This window comes from Salarias fasciatus, chromosome 15, assembly GCF_902148845.1.
Source record: "Salarias fasciatus chromosome 15, fSalaFa1.1, whole genome shotgun sequence".
NCBI classification, from domain to species: domain Eukaryota; kingdom Metazoa; phylum Chordata; class Actinopteri; order Blenniiformes; family Blenniidae; genus Salarias; species Salarias fasciatus.
This window is the reverse complement of record NC_043759.1, coordinates 19,150,159-19,168,993: the sequence shown is the minus strand read 5'-3', so window position 1 is coordinate 19,168,993 and position 18,835 is coordinate 19,150,159. Positions and strand designations below refer to the sequence as shown.

At 44.9% G+C, this 18,835-nt stretch overlaps 1 protein-coding gene across 1 annotated transcript; it reads left to right on the top strand.

Annotated features, from left to right (window-relative positions):
- The first annotated feature begins 2,145 nt into the window (after positions 1-2,145).
- Positions 2,146-18,283, top strand: tmem200a (transmembrane protein 200A). Its single transcript, XM_030110605.1, has 6 exons — positions 2,146-2,404; positions 2,587-2,806; positions 14,077-14,214; positions 15,088-15,290; positions 15,372-15,535; positions 16,074-18,283. The coding sequence occupies exons 3-6, from the start codon at positions 14,084-14,086 to the stop codon at positions 17,202-17,204; spliced, it is 1,629 nt and encodes a 542-aa protein (XP_029966465.1). The 5' UTR covers positions 2,146-2,404; positions 2,587-2,806; positions 14,077-14,083; the 3' UTR covers positions 17,205-18,283.
- Positions 18,284-18,835: the final 552 nt, after the last annotated feature.

The following is an 18,835-nucleotide window of genomic DNA, read 5'->3' as shown; positions in this document are numbered from 1 at the left end:
GAGTTTGATTTTATTTTTTTTTTCCGCTGGCCCTCGCGCAGTTCTGTTTTCATTTCGCTGCTTTATGGAATGTAAATACAGCAGCTGACTCGCTTCTGCAGCAGAGATACGGCTCGGAGCTGATATCGGTGGTGTCTGAGCTGCGGAGCACGCATTAAGGTGTGAATCATGTTGAGATAGATTTGGTGTCTTACAGACTCCAGATGTTTAAAAGTTTTTGCATGTATGAAATTCAGTAATATGTCAATGTATATTCTTATTCATCCAGATACATCACAAACCAAAATGATTCCAGTCGACTGTGTCTGAGATGTTTCGTTCTTGAGCACGGTGGATCGTCTCACTGACTGATGGATACGTGGTGTTTGAACCCTCTGGGTGTCACCGAAGGCTTCCAATACGATTGACCTCGTGCGGCTCAGTTTTGTCTTTTTAACAAGTTTCAATGAGGTTGTTGGAGCCACATGAGGCAGAGGGGGGGTTCAAAGGAGGTCACTGGGACTGACAGAGAACTTATGTGGTTAAATTAAGGAATTTGTTTGGAAGGAAAGGAAGAACGATGTAAAGAGAACCTGACGTAAAACTACTCCGTTGTTGTTTTTTCGATGTTCACGTTTACCGCTCTCTCCAGCTGAATATGGACATTGCTTTCTTCAGCTGTTGAAAGTCCGCTGAGTCTGGTGTCTATAATTGTAATATAGCAACACAGTTATTGTCTGTATTAACTGCTTGAGCTAGTTTGATTACATGTTGCTGTGCTATTTCTAATTCTCTATTTCCCTTCAGGTCAGGTTCAAGTTTGAAATTCTTTGTCTGCTTTCCACAGAGAAAACAGAAACAAACAGTGCAATTTTGTAAATGAAGAAACAACTATGTACATTATGTAAACAGGTGGTAGTACAAAATGACAAATTACTGTTTATATACAACGGGACAACAGGAGTAATCAGAGCAGCATGGATAGTGTGCAATCAATTCTGCAGCAGTGTTTTATTAGTGAGGTCTGTGACTCCTGTCAGCTGTTCAGGAGGCTGACAGCAGCTGGGAGGAAGGAGTGTTTAAATCTCCTTTATAGTTCTTCACATGGGTTTTGTTGAGCTGGTGGTTCGATGACTGAATTCTGTGGTGATTCAACTGTAATCACCTGCACTAAAAGACACGTGACCTGAGGGGAGCTGCTGTATGTTTCAGTGCCACTCAGTCCAGCTGAAAGAGTCTACTCTCCAACAACAAAATTATTAAAAGAGAGCCTCTAGAAAAGGGCTTGAGAGCCACAATCATATTTAAAGGACCTACTGTATAGACCAGAAAAACACCTTTCTGGTGGTTTCTCAAAGTGCAGTCATTAGATGTCTTCTGTGTGCATGTTCGGCTGCTTTCAGGGTGTTTTATTTCCCAGCCATTCAATCTCAACCATCTGAGCAAATAATGGGCTTTCCATTTCTCCCTCTTTCACACACACACACACACACACACACACACACACACACACACACACACACACACACACACACACACACACACACACACACACACACAATTACAGCTTATTACTGGAAATATCTGCACCGATCTCTGCATTGCATTCTATTCACCTCACCCCAGCTGCTGCTTTTTTTTTTTTTTTTTTTTTTTTTTTTTTACTGAAACACTCCCAGCATGTAAACACAGGAAATGACACACATGCCAACATCTGCAACGTTTTTGCTGCCCTTCTCCTCCCTCAATGTATGCGCGTCTGCACGGCATTAAAAAAAAAAAAAAAGTTACACAAAAAGCACCAACCTCGCAACATTTCGTGCCACACGCCTGCCCAGCATCGCATTTGTCCCTGCATTAATGTTGCATATCTCCTCCTCGGCTTTGTTTGTCTCCAGCCCCTCTGCTTACCGCTCCTATAGATACATTATTAACTTTACAAGCTGGTTCTGTTCTTTTTTTTTTCTTCCTCCTTGCTGTGCGCCACCGAGACTTTTCCCTCCTGCCTCCCCTCAGAGCTTCTCTTATCATCTGCGCCCCACACACGCGGGAGAAGCGTGGCACGGTGCCGTGCAGCGAGCACACACTGGAAACACACGCACGCAAGCATCTCTCTCTCTCTCTCTCGCTTTCTCTCACATTCCCTCAGCGCGCGTTAGAGGAACAGGATGGAGCGACCCCCACTCTCTTTTTCCCGACTCTGAGGAATAAAAACGCACACTTTTCTTTCTGGATAATACTATATTGCTTTTTTTGAAGCTTTCCTTTGACATTTTCCTTCAGCATTTCTTCCTTAAAACCAAGTTTGGAGCGTAAATTCCAGGATAGCGCGAGTTTTACGCATTACAGTGGATCATCCGAGAAGAACCTCAGCGCCAGCCTCAACATTACATGCTTGCCATGAGGAGTTAAAAGCGATTTTTCAGTGAGTATAAAGCGTTAAAAGGGGGATTTTCCTTCCAGTCGTGCTCGGCGCAGAGCTCCTCATTGTGTCCCGGACGCGCGCGCGTACTCTCCGCGCCGCGTGAAGCGGACACTTGGAAAGCGCAAAGTCCCGGTCTGATCCCGACAAACGTCGCCCTGACATCTCCTCGTCTCTGTCCGGAGAGCTCCGGGTGTTATTACAGACAGGCTTCTCCCACCGAAAGCTTGCATGGGAGCTGCACCGCGGGCTGCCGTCCTCGTTTTCTGCGGCGCAGCGTCTGAGTGGAAGCAGCCTTCAAAGCGGAAGATGGCTCTTCACCTCCCCCCGGGTCACGGCCTCATCCTCCTGCACGTCTGATGGCACCCTGGCTGTGAAAAAAAAAAAAGTCCGCTTTTTGTGACGGTAAGGAGTGAGTTGTGCTTGACTTCTGCAAACGAAGACAATCCAAAGTGACAGCTCAATAGTCTAGCTTTTCATTTAAATCCATATTTAATGAGGGGTTGCTTAATATTTAAAGAAGAGGAAAGTTTGACAAGCCTCGCAAGCGCCTGACAGACTGATTGGGAGGGTCATTTGTTGTTTTATTACTGTAATTTTCTAGAAAGCACAACATGTGTTTGCATGTGTTTTCTTGGAGTGAGTTTTCTTTGTGTGCCTGCTTGGCCTTTTAAGTATGGCTGGTCAAAGGTCAATGTCAAAGAACGACTATTGGCTTCAGTACTGAAATATAGTGAAAACATTAATTTTCTGTAATGAAACTACATCCTGAAAGGATCTCCCTTCTCACAAACTCTCTCTATAAAGCCTTCCCACAGTTGGTTTCCACTTCTGATGTCTCGAAATTATCTCATTTATCTCAGCTGCAAAGCAAGAAAAAGACTGAATGTGAAACAGCCTTGTGGCAAAGAAATGGCACGCGGCTCTCAGTGAAGGGCGAACGGCTTTACAATGTGGTGGGATACAAATAATCCTGATTTGAGAGCAACTCTCACCTTCATGGGTTGTTTGAGTCACACTGAGCCAGATGAGTGTTAATGAGACGCGTTTATCGGCCATACATTCGCTGGATGTTTGTCTCATTTGAGATTTAGCTAATCCCTCTTCACAGCCATGCCGCTAACTAGATAATCCTGTTTAAATACCCCACTGGAAGGTCAACAGCTCCTTCATTAAATTGCTCCCCCAATTTTGATCATGATGGAAGTTCATCCAGGAGAGACAGTTTGCATCAGGACTAAGTTTTGGCTGATTTGGGTCAGAACTGCTGGAGAAACCCAAGAACTCAAGGACAGCGAAATATCGCAATTAGATTACAGCTCATGATGTTACGAACCAGTCTCCAAGATCTCAGTTTGGAGTCAGGCTGCATAATCACGGTCTGAGTCAGATTACTAAACAAACAGTTCAGTATGATGTTATTGTCTTTGCAGTTTGGAGTTTGTGCTTCCAAACGGCTCTGCTCGTCTTTTTCTTTTAACCAGATGTTTTTGTTTTTCGGTCACATATTTGTCTGCAGCTCAGAGCAACAGGATTTTGCAGTTGGAGCAGTTTGCTGACGTTGTTGTTTTGAGTAATTTCTCCTCGATTTTCATACATTTGTGCTTCTGACTGTTGGTTTGTTGCCAGCACCAACAAAGCAGGCCTCCATCAGAGTGGCCTGATGGGTTGACGTGCACAGCATGAATGCACGCACTGCAAGGAAACATGTCGCCTCTGCAGTTCAGTCAGTCTTTCGCGAACAGCGTGTTGTAAATGTTGACATTGTGAAGATGGTGATGAATCGGAGACGTGCTGCGCAGCTCCAGTTTGGACACAACAACTGCCCGAGGGCAGATGCCGACAGCCCGTCGTGATCGTGTGTGACTGACGATCAGGGACTGTGAGCAAGACAAAATGAGTCATTTCACTGGAACCAACAAGGGGGCTCACTCCAGTGCATGCACACACACACACACACACACACACACACACACACACACACACACACACACACACACACACACATACACACACACACATACACAGGCCTGGCAGAAGCATCCGATGATTCAATTCAAAACTTAATTCAATTGAGTAGAGCTGGATTTATCTCAGGAGGCAATGACACTGATTCAGTGTGAGGCATGCGAGACTCGAACGGGAGGAGGTGGGTGGGGGGGGTGGGGGGGTGGAGGGGGGGGCGGCGGCATGCATCATCAAAATAATGAGGAGAAAATAAACAAGACGGTGAAGACGGTGCGGGATGTGACACTCGCATCAGAAAATGCGCCGGAGAAAGGTCAGCGGGAAAACACAGAGTGACATATTCTCTAGACAGATGACTCACCCTTGACCGTGAGTCTGAAGGAGTAAAAGCACTAGACGCACGCACGCACACACACACACACACACACACACACACACACACACACACACTATGGCTTTCTCTTCTGGCTTGCTCTTTTTTCCTGCTGATACTTTGCGCTCCTTTAGGAATTTCAAACAAGAGTCAATTAAATGACAAAGAAAGCTTTTTGAAGTCCCCTGAAACAATGTTAATGGAAGCATCCCTACGGCAACACCGGAAGAACAGACCAGGTTCTGTCTGAATTTTCAGAAAATACCTCTGACAGCAGGGTCACTTACGAGAACTGGTCAGGTCACATTTTTCTCAGTGTTTATCGTCTGAAATTTCTGCTTCAAGTTTATCAGTTAAATCACATTTAGAATTTGATCAGGACGACTAATTATAACTAATTAGATTAGTAAATGTTTAACTAACTTGCGCATAAAGTTCAGAATGACCTCCATTTCATTACAATTAGAAATATGTCATTTTCTTCAATCTACAAGAAAATCAGTTTCGCTTTTTTGACCATTTTTAAAAATGCTAAGTTTATTAAAAGATTACTACCAAAAGTTATTCTGTGCTGTCGACTTTATAAAGGCGACTTTCCTCTCGGTTTGCTTGCGTTTTGTCGTCCAACTCGTGGCCATCACTGCCAGCGCTGTTAAACTGGAGACTGTAATGGGAATTGTTTCATGGGGAAAACATCTACTTGGGAGTTTTCTCTCATTACCACAGCATTTTATTTGCACAATAACAAAAAGTCAGAGCGAGCCAGGCCCTGAATACAAATAAAACAGCCGTGTAACATTGAGATTTTGAGGAAAACACTGTAGACAATCCATCCGTTCTTTATTTATAGTTGATTTATCCAGAATTGGGTCACAGTGGTTGGACGGTTCAGCCATGGACAGGTCACCGGTCTGTCTCAGGTTCACATTTGTGAACCACACATGAAAAAAAAATCAACTGTGTGAAGTCAGAACAGCACTGCTGCGTCCAGAGGCGTTGATCTGGTCAGAGTTCACATCCCTTCTCTCCGTTTCTGTCACAAAAAGTGCCACAGAGGGGACTCTGAGTGGAACAGCATGAACTTCCCTGTCGGCCCTCGGAGGAGCCCGTCAGCGGCAGGTGGAAAGTAGCTGCGAGTGTTGGCAGGTTGCATTTGGAGCTGAACCACACCAATATAAAAGAGAAAAAAAAAAAATGTCCTGCAGCATTCAGACCAGCTTTTAAAGGATAAAGCAGCAGCTGTGTGGCGTTCCTGCTGCAGCAGAGTCTGACCTCTGAGCCAACCTGAAGAAAATCAACCTGGAAATTTCAACCTGACGACCAATTCATTGGTGATGATTACAGTCATAAGAACACACAGCCGATAACGCTGCACAATGCATTAATCTCCTGTACCGTCAGCTATATGATAACTGATAGTTCAAACGCAGTGAGTCAGAACTTTAATCTCACCTTCGGTGGTGGACTAACAGCAGTTACGATAAACAGTGATTATCTTGTAAGAGCAGGACATTTCAGCGTCTGGTTTATCAGATGGTTTCATTGTGACTGACGCTGAAATTTGCTGAAATGATACCAGTGATGTTTCGATTGATCCCTCACCTCATCGGTCCACAGACCAGCGACCGGACGCTCAGTCTGGTCCACAGCTCTCAGCTCACAGAGTTTCAAGGTCTTAGAGAGGAATCACAGAGGCGCAGGCCTCAGTGGCTCACATGAAGGAGAGGCGACATGTCAGCCAGAGATGATTTTACTGTAGCTTTTAGCTTGTGAGTCAAACATGGATACAGAGCAGTGCCTCGTCTTTCTGTCAGCCTCTCTTAGGAGGACTTCCTGGAACAGACGGTTTTTACATCTTTTTATTGTGGGGGAGTCGTGTCCCGAGAGCTGTCCCTCTGAATTTAAAGCTTTTTTTTGTCTGTATTCATACACATGATTGGTAATCTGAAAAAGAAAGAACATCAAAGGCAGAGCTTACTAATGTCTCTAAATGCTTTTCTTTTTTTTTTTGTTTTGACACTGAAGTCACTGTTGTTTAATAGCGAATTCTACATTTTCCATGTTGTCATGTGTTAACTTAGAAGCTGATAAAAGCTCTTCATTTGACTCTTTCTAATGAGCAGAGAGACTGGATTTATCTTGATTTCATGGCTTTATGCAGTGAGTGAGTGTCTTTAACCCCTTTTTCCAATACAACTTTCTGACAGTTCATCAATATTACTGTGAGTGTTTGAGGATCCGCAAAAGATCACGGGACGATTTCTCTGCTCAGAAGTTATTGTTAGGAGAAGTATTTCAAATGTCAAATCCTCCTCGTGAAGAGATGACAGGAGTAAATGGTTGAAGATGATTTCCCAGGCTCCACTGACCGATCACTGTCACCACAGTTGCCGTTTCGGGAGAAGCAACAAGCCAAAAGATTGAGCTTAAAGGAGTTCGTCCAAATGTAGTTTATTAGAATAAAAAGGCTCCGGGTTTCCCCTGGTGCATCTACTAAAGCACGGTTCTTGAAACAATAAAACAAACCATGAATGTAGACTGAAAAAAAACCTGCCACTCATTAAACTGAGCTCATTCTCATCACATAAAATCAGATGGAAAATGAAGACTTTTCCACCGGTGTGATTACTGTAACCAACAGCGGCGTGGGCGTGCTTTCCAAACCAAGTACTTAAAGTTTGACTGGGGCACAATAAAGCTTGACAGCATCTTCGTTTTAGCGTTTCAAGTTCAAAGCGCTGTCAAGAACAGGTTGTGCAAAGTTCAGCTGTTGTTCCCTGAGTTTGTGCTCTCCACTCATGCGAGGTAATTTTCAGGGAGTCTCGCGGCGGAGCTGAGAGTAAACTCTTTTATTGCTCTGAACACTTGCTCAGAATTCAAATTTAGCTTTAATATGCACAGAGGAAGACAATGCAGAGGGGCAGACAGCGTTTACTGGTTCTGCTTTAAGGGTGGTCGTGTGTGTGAGTGTGTGTGACCTTCACGTCAGCAGCAGGTGGGGTTGTCTGTCTGCCCATTTAAATCTATTTCAGGTAGAGAACTTCAGACTGTGTTTGTTGGCCTCACTTAGCCTCAGCAGAGCAGCTTATGACAGAAACATGAACTAATGGCTGGAATCTATAACAGGAGCCACGCCGGACCGAGCACTGTGGCTCACTCCTCTCTCATCACAGCTCCTCCATCCATCCATACTCCGTCTGCGTCCGGATTCGACGGCTCTCCTTGTGACTCGTTTGCGATCAGTTCAGTGAAGTTAGTTATTTCAGACAAAACTCCCTTCGACAAAGAACAAAGAAAGAACAAGCAGCTCCTTGGAGATTGTTACATGTTGATCAAAGCTTCACTTCTATTCCCGTCTCCCGTGTCTTCCCACAAGGCCGTCTCCTGATAGTTTCATATCTTTAAGTGTGCTGCTCCTGCAGGAGTCTCAGAGAATGTTTGGAGAGATAGCATGTATAAGTTATAGAGCACGCTGTGTGGTGAGCACGCTCTCCCAGCTTCCCCCTGATTTGAATTTGAGTGTAATTTATGATTGTAGATGGTGTGCATGTTGTGTGTGTTTGTTTGCTCCGTCCACGGTGAACTCTGCCCTCGCTCATAATCAGCTTCGATTGGCTCCACACCGCACAATCAAAACATCTGGAGAAACACTACAGTGATATGCTCCTTGACACACGGACTAATTGCACAATGCTGACAGCCACACAATATTAGAAACACATGCAGCAATGCTGAATGAAAAGAGCAGGAGAATATGAAATGCATGTTAGCTTGGAAATATGCGATCTTTCCATCGCAACTATGGGTGGTGTGATGGTGATCAGTGTGTCATGCGGTGTGCAACTGCAATAATTCTGTCTCTACTTCCCACTGTCTGAGATCTGCTCCAGCCATAAACCATAATCTTGATAAAATGGTACTAAAGTTGGGTGGACGGATATTAATGAGAATGAGAAGAGGGTGAAACTTTTTCTTCTTGCAAAATCTCGCTTCTCTCCTCTCGAACGTTTAAAGTGACAAATCCTCAGTTTTGGAAACACTTTAGTCTGAATCCCATAAACAAAAATGTGATTACCGGCCTGCATGCAAGCGATACGTTAAAAAAAACACCGCTCTGGTCTTCATCCCTGCCTGGAGTCTCCTCCTCAGCGTCTCCTCCACTAATTTCATCCCACGTGCCAATCCCCCTGTGTCTTCATACCGCCGCTCAATTCCACTTCAGCCTCCTCTCCGTTCCTCCCCCTCCCGATCACACGTCTCTGAAAACGATGCTCACTTATATCCTCCCAAACCAAACCCCATCACTTGAACGTCTGCCTTTCTGGCAAAATCTGCACTTGCAAACAAAAATACAGCCTTAAAAATAAATATAGAAATTCGAAAATACACCCCGGGGGATGCCTCTTGGCGGATAGGAAGTATTGTCAATGACACACCTGTCATTTCTGTGCACACAGCTGGTAGTTGCTATAGAAACATTTCACCGAGCAGCAGTTGCTATAGGGACAATGCATCGCGGTTCGTCTCCTATAGATTAGGCAACTTGCGTTAATCTCGCCGCAGAAGGCGTCTCCTCGCACGGGTAGGAATGTCAGAGGAGGTGTTACAATGCTGTGGGGGAACTCTCTGCGCCGAGCAGCGGCGTGAATTTATTTAAAATGTTCAGATGACCATCGGCTGAGTGAGTCAGACCCTCAGAAGAAAAGAAAGAGAAAAAAAAAGAAAAAAAAAGCAAGGCATATAAAAATGCTCCAAGAGTTTTTCTTGCTTTACAGTGAACAGACACACAGCAATTTAGTCATTACTAAGGTGATCACACGAACACTAATCCATTATTCATTAAACACTAATTTAAAAAAGTGCTTATTAAGGCAGTGGAATGTAAAATTGAGCTGTGGAAATTATTTATGGGGTTTACCCGTAGGAAGGTGGAACATTAATAGTCAATTTTGTTAATTTCACATAGTAAAATACAACATTGTAGAAGAAAACATGTGTTTTTTTTTTTCTTTAACCCCCTTTAAGGACACTCATTAGAATACTTTAACATGGAACATTTTAATCCTAAGAACTTCTTGAAAGGTATTTTAAGGGCACAATATGAAAGATTTATTACACCTTTGGATACCATTCATTTATCATAAACTCTGTCTGAAAAGAGTGAAATTGAAGGTAATCGGGCGTTTTTCCTAATTTATATGAAAATGAAAACTTATGTATGACCTCTGTGATTAAAAATGGTGTTTGAATTTTCCAAGTTTCAACATGTGGCAGCACAAAAACTTTAATCCTATGACCATTAGGAAGATAGAGGAGCTTCTTCAGTGTTTGAATCAATATATGTGCCATTATTCAACAGAAATCCTAAAGTCAGCTACATCTGTTTGACCTGGTTCTCGTGTCTCCTGTGATTAACTCCACATTAACAGTGAGGAAATAAGAAGAAAAGGGAGGAAATGATCAAATACAGTCACTTTCCTGAGAAAGGGTTAAGTACTAAAAGCCACCATGCGGAGGGTTTTATTTGGGTATATTATCCAACAGATGAGCTGATTGCCTGTTAGGTGTTGAGTTTGTTTTCTAATGAAATCATGGTTTCATTTGGTCGCCGCATGCCCCTCACAGCAGCCAGCCCAGTTCTGCCGGAGCCTGAGTGGCTCCTCATTAGGCCGACGGCTTCTCTCTCTGCTCCGCTTCTTACTCCCGTCTTGTTAAAACTGCAGATGCACTTGGCTTGTTTTCCGCCGCCGGCCTTTCATCACTCCTCCGGAGCTTGTTTTCAGGGCTTCCCACCCTCTTTTTTTTTTTTTCCACTCATCACCCCCTCTTAGTCTGTTTTTGGTGTTCAGCTTCCAGCATCCAGTCATGACTCAGTGTTTTGCACCTCAGAAGATGCAGCGATGTAAATAAACCCTCCTTTATCCCCCCCCTCTCCCTTTTCCCCTTCGTCATTCCTGTCATTACGCATCGTTTTAAATTCCTCTCGGTCCGTGTGTCCCCCGCCGTCGCGCTCGGCTCTGGTTTCAGCAAGCGAAGGAAATCTTGTGTGGCTTCCCGTTCGACGTTCACCGGGGAGCAAATGGAGCGGAGAGAGACCCTGAGAAGACGTGGCTGGTTGTGTTTGTCCTTGTGTGATTCACCATCTGCCCGCGAAGCACTTTCCTACAGCAGCATTTACCAAATCGGATGATTGACATGAAAAATACATCAAAATGTGAGAGGCAGAAAGGAGGGTAGGTGGAGAGAATGCCTGATCTTGCGGGTGACTCACATTCGCTTTGATTACTTGGAGCTTTGTCTGATTAAAACTCAGACGAGAGACGTGTGGGAAAGGAGAGACAGAGCGGCAGAAACAACCGGGACAAAGTGTCCGAACAGGATTGAATTAGAATTATGAGCAAATTAAAAATGGATCCAAAAGGACGATGGGTGTGTGTGTGTGTTTGTGTGTGTGTGCACATGTGTGTGTAAGGGAAGGAAGAAATTATTTAGGGTCACAACCGTCACAACTAGAATGCATTAGCACACAGAGCGAGGGTGAGAGTGAAAGAGAGAGCGAGAGATTTACAGATAGCGCGGCCAGGAAGGGAGAAAGAAAGAAAGAAAGATAAGAGGCAGATGTGGAAGCCACTAAAAGAAAGAAAGAAAGAAAGAGCAAGATGGAAATGAAAAGGAAAAAGAGACAGGGAAAGGTCATGGGTGTGTTCTCTTTCCCATGCTAAATTTGTTTGATCCTTTATTACCCACAGACATGCAAACAAATATTTATGGCGGAAAAATGGGAGCTGAAGATCTTTGTTTGGTTTTCTCCTCCGACTGTCTGGAAACACGCACGAGAGGTTGATCGATGACTCTGAGCGGTCTGTGGTTGTGTATCTGAGTGTGCTGTGATGGACTGAAAACCTGTCCGGGGTGTGAACTGACTTCAAGTGTGAAGACGGAAGAATGGTTTGTCCTTCAAATTAAGCTCGACACTGTTTTACTCCAGGAGCCACATGCAGCCCGACTTCCCCTTGAGTGAGAATGAACCAGTAAAAAAAAGTTACATGATAACCTGTAAATTTAAACTTCTACATTTTTTTGTTTTTGCTCTGTGTTATGGCATGGAGTACATCTGATGACAATGTCTACAGCTGATATCGACCGAAATACCAAAATTGATAAAATACGAACTTGGATATCCTCAACATTAATTTACTTAACTGTACATTTATAACGCCCAATATATGATTCAGGAATCAGAAACAGAACACTACATAATTAAAACAAGGAACTTTAAATGAAAGGAAATACTTTACATTTAGTGTATTTTGAGCAACTATTTCAAACTGAAAACAAGTGGCTGCATACAGCTGAAAGGTTCAATATATAGGCTAATGGAAGGTGTTTTGAAACTGATACTTCATACTTGCTGATATTGATTAATCTGGATATACTAGAATCAGTTGACCGGCTGATAAAACGGTCGGCCTCGACCAGACATGTTCATGTAATTCAGGTTTCAGCTCCAAACCTCTCCTCATCTCCTCAACCTTCTGCCACTAAGCCCTCCCCCCCTCTTCTTTCCTTCCACTTGTACAAAAACACTCATCTGAACTCGCCGGCTCCACTCAATGTGCCTCTTAATGAAACTTTTACTGATTTTCTTTTTCTGATCTCGTCTTCTGTTTATCCTTGATCTTAACTTCTGTTTCATCCTCCGTATTTATTGAAGTCTTATAACCAGGGTATCTTCTTACTGTGTGTCAAGTCAGTAACATTTTTAATGTTACGGATGTGACGCACTTCATGACCACATGTGAAAACTGCCTCCCTAAATAAATAATAACAGACAGCTCCATCTCCGACGTGCAGGACTATCGGGGTCTCATAAAAAGGAAAGAAATCTGACATTACTCGTAAAGGTTTGAAATTATAATTTCATTTGAACACAAAGCTTAACAAAGTAAAGTTTTACTCAAAAACGAATAAAAAAATATGATGTAAAGCTGACAAAAAAATAATGTTGGACCCTAAATCCCTTTTCATTTGAAAAAAAAAATAATGATTCCGTGGCAAAATAGTTGAAATCACTCTTTCATTCAAGTAATTATAATGAATTGCAAGTGAAAAACCCCAAGGTGTTTTTAAATCCAGCGTTACATAACTCAGTAAGCTCCACTTGTTCACTTAAGAGTTATTAGTTATATTTCTTGCATGAGTTTTGGAAGTGGCCTTCATTGAAGTTGGTAGTTAAAGTTCTAGAGCAACTTTATTGAGTTTAGAAATTGAGAAAATCTCAATGGAAAGTAGTTTGCTTTTTGTTTATTTTTGATTACATATTAATGAAAAGTGAATAAGACAAACAGTGTAAACAGAAAGTGTCCTTGTGAAGGCACAGGCATGACCTCCAGCTGATCTGACCACTTTTTTTTTTTCACCGTTTCATAATTTCAGACAAACCTTTGCGGTCGTGCAGCAGAGGTAACAAACAGGAGCAGTCTGTAAACTGCTGAACTCAATGAAATTATTTTGAATACAGCCTGTTTTATCCTCTTAATGCAAAACGGAACAATACTAATGTCATGTGAGTCCAGATTAACAGGCATTTAAACCCAAATGAAGGCTCTGGAAATAAGCCCGCGCTTGTTTTAAGCTCCCGTCCTTTAATAACTATTAATAGACATCAGAGCAGCTGGTGAGCAGAACGACTCTCATTCATTTGAATAGTACAACAGAACTGCAGCGCGGTACTTTCAGCATAATGTAAACGACAGTAAGAGCAGCAATAAACAGGAAAATGGAATAAATACAGGATGTGAAGCTGAACGTTTGATGATCCACCTTCCTCGGCAATCAAGTTCTGTCGTTGTACTCTCAGGAGGAACCTTGTAAACACACACACCTTGCAGGAGGAATATCTATATTAAACCATGAAAAAACTGCGCACACAGATAAAACACACATGCTGCCCTTGTTGTTCTGAAAGCTGACAACCTCAAGCAACAACACATCAGCAGTGAACAGAGGAGCCGGTGGTGCTCACATCTACAGTTTATCATCAGCAGACTGTAAACAGCATCTTCCAGTACTTGGTGGGGGGAAAAAAAAAACTAACACATTTTCAAGATGACACATTTTTCATGGTAAAAATGGAAATCTGCATCAGCGCATTGCGAACTTGAACTCAAACAAATGGAGCCGCGATCGTGACGGATATTAGAGTATTTTATACCTCATAGACTCCAAACACCCAGATAACACTGATAACCTCAACAATCTGGCAGGGGTAGCTTAGCAATAGTGGCCAGATGCTGGATGTGAAAAGTAATGACTTCTTTCTGTGTGTCTGCAGGTAAAGCATGACCGCAGCAGCAGGTGTGCTGACAGGCTTGGCCAAGCTAAAGCGCCAAGACTCGGCCCGCTCTCAGCATCGGCCCTTCCCCCCAGGATCTCCAGGGCTCGGAAACACCAGCACCGAGCCCGCACCCAGGTAATCCCTAATAACCTTCATTTAATCGATTTAAATTTAAATTGAAAAGACAGTACAGCACAATAGGAATATCTCCATTTAACTGCAAATTAGACAATACAATAGAAAAAGACTGTGAAGTGAATTCATTTCAGCAGCATTTTTAAAAAGCAGAGAAGGTTTGTGTTAATGAATGCTGCGGCTTAAATTGTGAGAAAAAAACCAGCGTGGTTTCAACATTTTGAGCAGAATTCTCTGAAAATGACACACTGGCTTTTCACAGATCAAACATCTGCTCCAATAAATATTACAAAAAGAAATTAACTTTCTTTTCATGACAGGATCAACTGCCGTTTCTTATTCATCCGTTTGGGATTGCATGGTTTCATTTAGTGGACAAATCGAAGTCCTTCTGTGAGAGTGAATTTGTGAAAACATACATACTGAAGGCTGCAGAAATCCTGTGTGCTGGGAAGCAACAGGCTTTTGATGGATTAGTTTTGGCTGAAACACTGTGGCGCTCCAGATTTCAGATCTTTCATCAAATTTGCCAAATGCTGCAGAAAGTCAAGTCCTTGTGTTGTGTTTTTTGGAAGCAGAAATATCAGCCACAAATGGAGCACTCGATGTAGATTTTGGACATTTTGCTGTGTTTTGCACCCATTATCGATTTTTAAAAAAATGACAATAATGAAATTGCAATTATTTTTCTTGAAAAAAATGTTAATCTTGATTAGGTTTGTCAATAGACATTTAATAAAATGCAAGTTTTTTCAAAATATAACTGTTGTGACCCATTCAGAATCAAATCGGGGCGCATATATAATGCGACACTCATGAAAAATGCTATTAAATAAGTCTGTTGCTTCATCCTGTCCATGTTGTTGTGTTAAGGAAGCGGAAGCGGCGGACGGATGTCGTGGTGGTGCGGGGCAGGCTCCGCCTCTACTCGGCCTCCGGGTTCTTCCTCCTGCTTGGATTAGTGGTTTTGGCCATCGGCATCGGCATGGCAACGCTGGGTTATTGGCCTCACAGCGAAACCAAGTCAAAGACTGACACGGCCGCCGCCAGCGCCAACACGAGCCGGGAAGTGCAAGGTGAGGATGCCACGACGGGGAGATTGAAAACTCATTCTTCGACCCCGCGCCCCGTCTTCATCCCTGCGTTTCGGTTCTTAGGGGCCCCGTCGAAGCAGACCGACGGGCCTGTGACGCGCTTCCTGGAGCAGCATCTTCACTCCGAGCGCATGAAGATGCTCGGCCCCTTCACCATGGGCATCGGGATTTTTATCTTCATTTGTGCTAACGCCATACTCCACGAAAACAGAGACAGAGAAACTAAGGTAGGGCTGAAGATCCTCCAAAACACACACACACACACACACACACGGTCTGATATTGGGGCATAAATCAAAGTCTGGCTGGAACAACAAAAGTTAGTTCAAAATTGGAGCGTCCAATTAATTTTGTAGGTCAAACAATGCTGGTTCTCAAAGAAGATCTAAAGGAATATTTGAGAATCATATTTTAGTGTAAAAGTTGACCTTATATGTGGTTCTGTGTCTGTGGCCCTCTTCGCTCGTCTTCCTCCAGTCTGTCTGGAATGAAAAAGATCCACTCTGCTTCATCCATATTTATCAGAACTAACATGCAGATGAGATTTCTCCAGTCCTCCTTCAACGTTCATCTCTGTAATTTTCCCCGGATCACATTTCCTGTGCTCCTATGCCCTTTCCTTCCCTCCCTTGATTCAATTACCCCCCTCACTCCTTCCCTCTGCAGGTAATCCACATTAGAGACGTGTCGTCCGTCCGACGAGCAGGTGTAATGATCTTCACCGTTTCCAACTGCTGCTAACTAATAAACCTCTCCATCCACTAGATAATCCATATGAGAGACATGTACTCCACAGTCATCGACATCCACCGCCTGAGGCAGAAGGAGCAGAAGCACCATCACCGCGGCAGCACCTGTGTGAGAGAAGCCGGCGACCTGCGATGCTTCGGAGGAGACACGGCGGCCCGGTTAGCAGGAAACTCCCTCCTGGCGTTCTCGTCCCGGGCCGGGAGCGTCGCCGCGGAGGAGGAGGAGGTGCTGCTGGGCGAGGAGGAGGCGCGCAGAGGTAAAGAGCAGGCCAGGCTGGACTGCAGCTTCGCGGGGCTGCTGGCGCCGCTCTACAGGGACCGGCCGTTCTGCGGCGCCGGGCTCGGCTTGACTCACTCGGATTCGGTCCGCCACCAGTGGTCGGTGGACGGGGACGTGGAGAGAGGCGGGCACCACGCGCGCTCCATCGTCTCCTCCTCCATCTCCGCCTTCACCCTCCCCGTTATCAAACTCAACAACTGCGTGATCGACGAGCCGGAGATGGAGGCGATCACGGAGGAGGACAGAACAGCTGAGAGGAGGGAAGGGGAGAGGTCGCGACCTCTGAGCTCCATGGAGTCTTTAGTGGTGCCTGTGGCCACCGTGGCCAAGGCCTCCAAACCGCCGGGTCTGCACCGCAGCAACTCCGCCTCCTCGTCCTCCCGCTGCTCCTCCTTCTCCTCGTCCTCGCTGTCGCCCGCCCCCTCCTCTACCTCAGGCTGCTGGCTTTCCCCCGGAGCGGCCAGGAGCGACTTCGGCTCCAACTCCTCGCTGCACATGCTCAACAGCCACTCCAAATCGCTGGACCTGGAGCGCGGGCCCAGCATGCTGAGCGTGCGCCCGGAGCAGAGGAAGCACCCCAGCTGGCCGCGGCTCGACCGGAGCAACAGCAGCCGCAGCAGCGGCGGCGGCGGCGGCGGCGCCAGTGGCAGCATTCGGGGGAGCAGCAAAGGCTACATGAGGCTGGAGGACCGGGAGGAGCAGGGCGAGCGGCTTCTGGACGCCTCGCAGTCCCTGACAGCGAGGCGCGACTACAGCAAGCGGGAGAAGCTGCTCATGATATCCCGCTCGCATAACAACTTGAGCTTCGAGCACGACGAGTTCAACAGCAGCGCGCTGAAGAGAGGCAGCTCCGAGACTCGGTTCTGAAGGCGCGGAGCCGACGGGTGACGGCGCCTCTTTGGCGACGTGTAAAATTGCTCTCGGGGCTGCGCGAGTGTACAGTTTGTGCTGGAACAAACTGACAAGTTGAGTGTGGTTTCAGACACTTCTACCAGCTGCAGGTGGGGGAGCAGTGGCCGTCGGACCGGCTGCTGCAGTCAGAGGTCCAGGCCGAGAGTCGGCGAGACAGGAAGCGCCTCCCGGCCCCGGTCAGAGGCGGACGTGTGTGCCTGACCCCGACCTTTGACTTCTGTGGAAGAAAGCAAGTGAAAGGAGGAGCCTAACCCTCCAGGCATCAATAAACCACATCATTAGTCTACTTCACACAGAAACAGGTCCGGCTGGACTTTGGAAGGATCACAACCTGAGACTTAATGAGCAAGGCCATTAGAGCAGCGTCAGGATCGGCTCCTCTCAAAGCGTTACAGGGTTTTCTGCTGCTGTAAGTCTGAAATTTCTTTTGCAGTACCAAAGCATAGAAGGCAACAGTGGAAATATGATAATACATTTTTATTTGTCCGGCACTTCGGTAACCAAATTACGAAGTGCTTGACACTGCTGAGTTCTCAACAACGGATACAAAACCTAAACTGATTCACAACCAGCGTTAAGGGTACAGGATGTAGTAAGTTTTCAGCACCTGTCCAGGTTTAACAATCTAGCATCCAGTTCAATAGAAAAAAAAAATACTGATGGAGATGTAACGGACCAAGACTTGAACTTTTAGAGAAAATCTCACTGCCAAAACTGAAGTCCAGACCAACCGAGTCCCACTCTGACTCACTGCTGTCGCTGAAATCACAAACGTGGCTTTACCGAATTCTTTTTTACTAGCCTGATGGAGGGCACTGTGTAAATCTCCTGATATATCGTCACAAAGAGGCTCCACAGGGCGTAGTAGGTAGTAATGGTTTGTACGTGGTGGTTTCCGTGCGTTTGTATCTGTTTGATCGGACCGTCAAAGCCTCGGAGGCCACACAAAGAGCAGTCACACAAAAGCCAGTTACTACGACATCAATGCAACTCAGCTTGTTTTCATCCAGATGGTGGCCTGCAAAAAAAAAAAAGAAAAAAAAAGAAAAAAAAGAAAGGAAAAAAGCCCACACAGAAGCCCGTGCTGCCCCGCAGTCACAGCCGTGCTGCTCGTTCCCAAGAGCCATAGTCCAGACTTAAGACCACGAATAACTGAAGGAGTCAGGACCCCTCAGCCAGGATCTGCCGTCAACACACGGGCCCCTCCGTCCACCGTTTCTCAGCCTCGTGCACTTTAAAGTTCTTTCCGACCAGATCAAACTGTAATTAGAGTTCACTCAGGATATGCACTCTGTTATTCTTACAGTTTTCATTTGTGTGCTCCCACAAATTTATTCAGAAAACCAGAGTTCATTAGTAAATTGTTTTTGGGGGGGATTAATGATCAGTGATTTAAGCCAAATCAGTGTTTGATTCCAATCTCACAATGCAAGTAATTTACATTCGGTTGTGTTGGGCAGCTGCTTTTTTTTATTTATTTTTTCTTATAAGAGTTGGAACCTGATGTGCCCCCAAAAGCAGAAACAACACAATTAAACACTGACAAAAATATGTTCTCGTTCTGTTTTCATCTAAACAGATGTTTG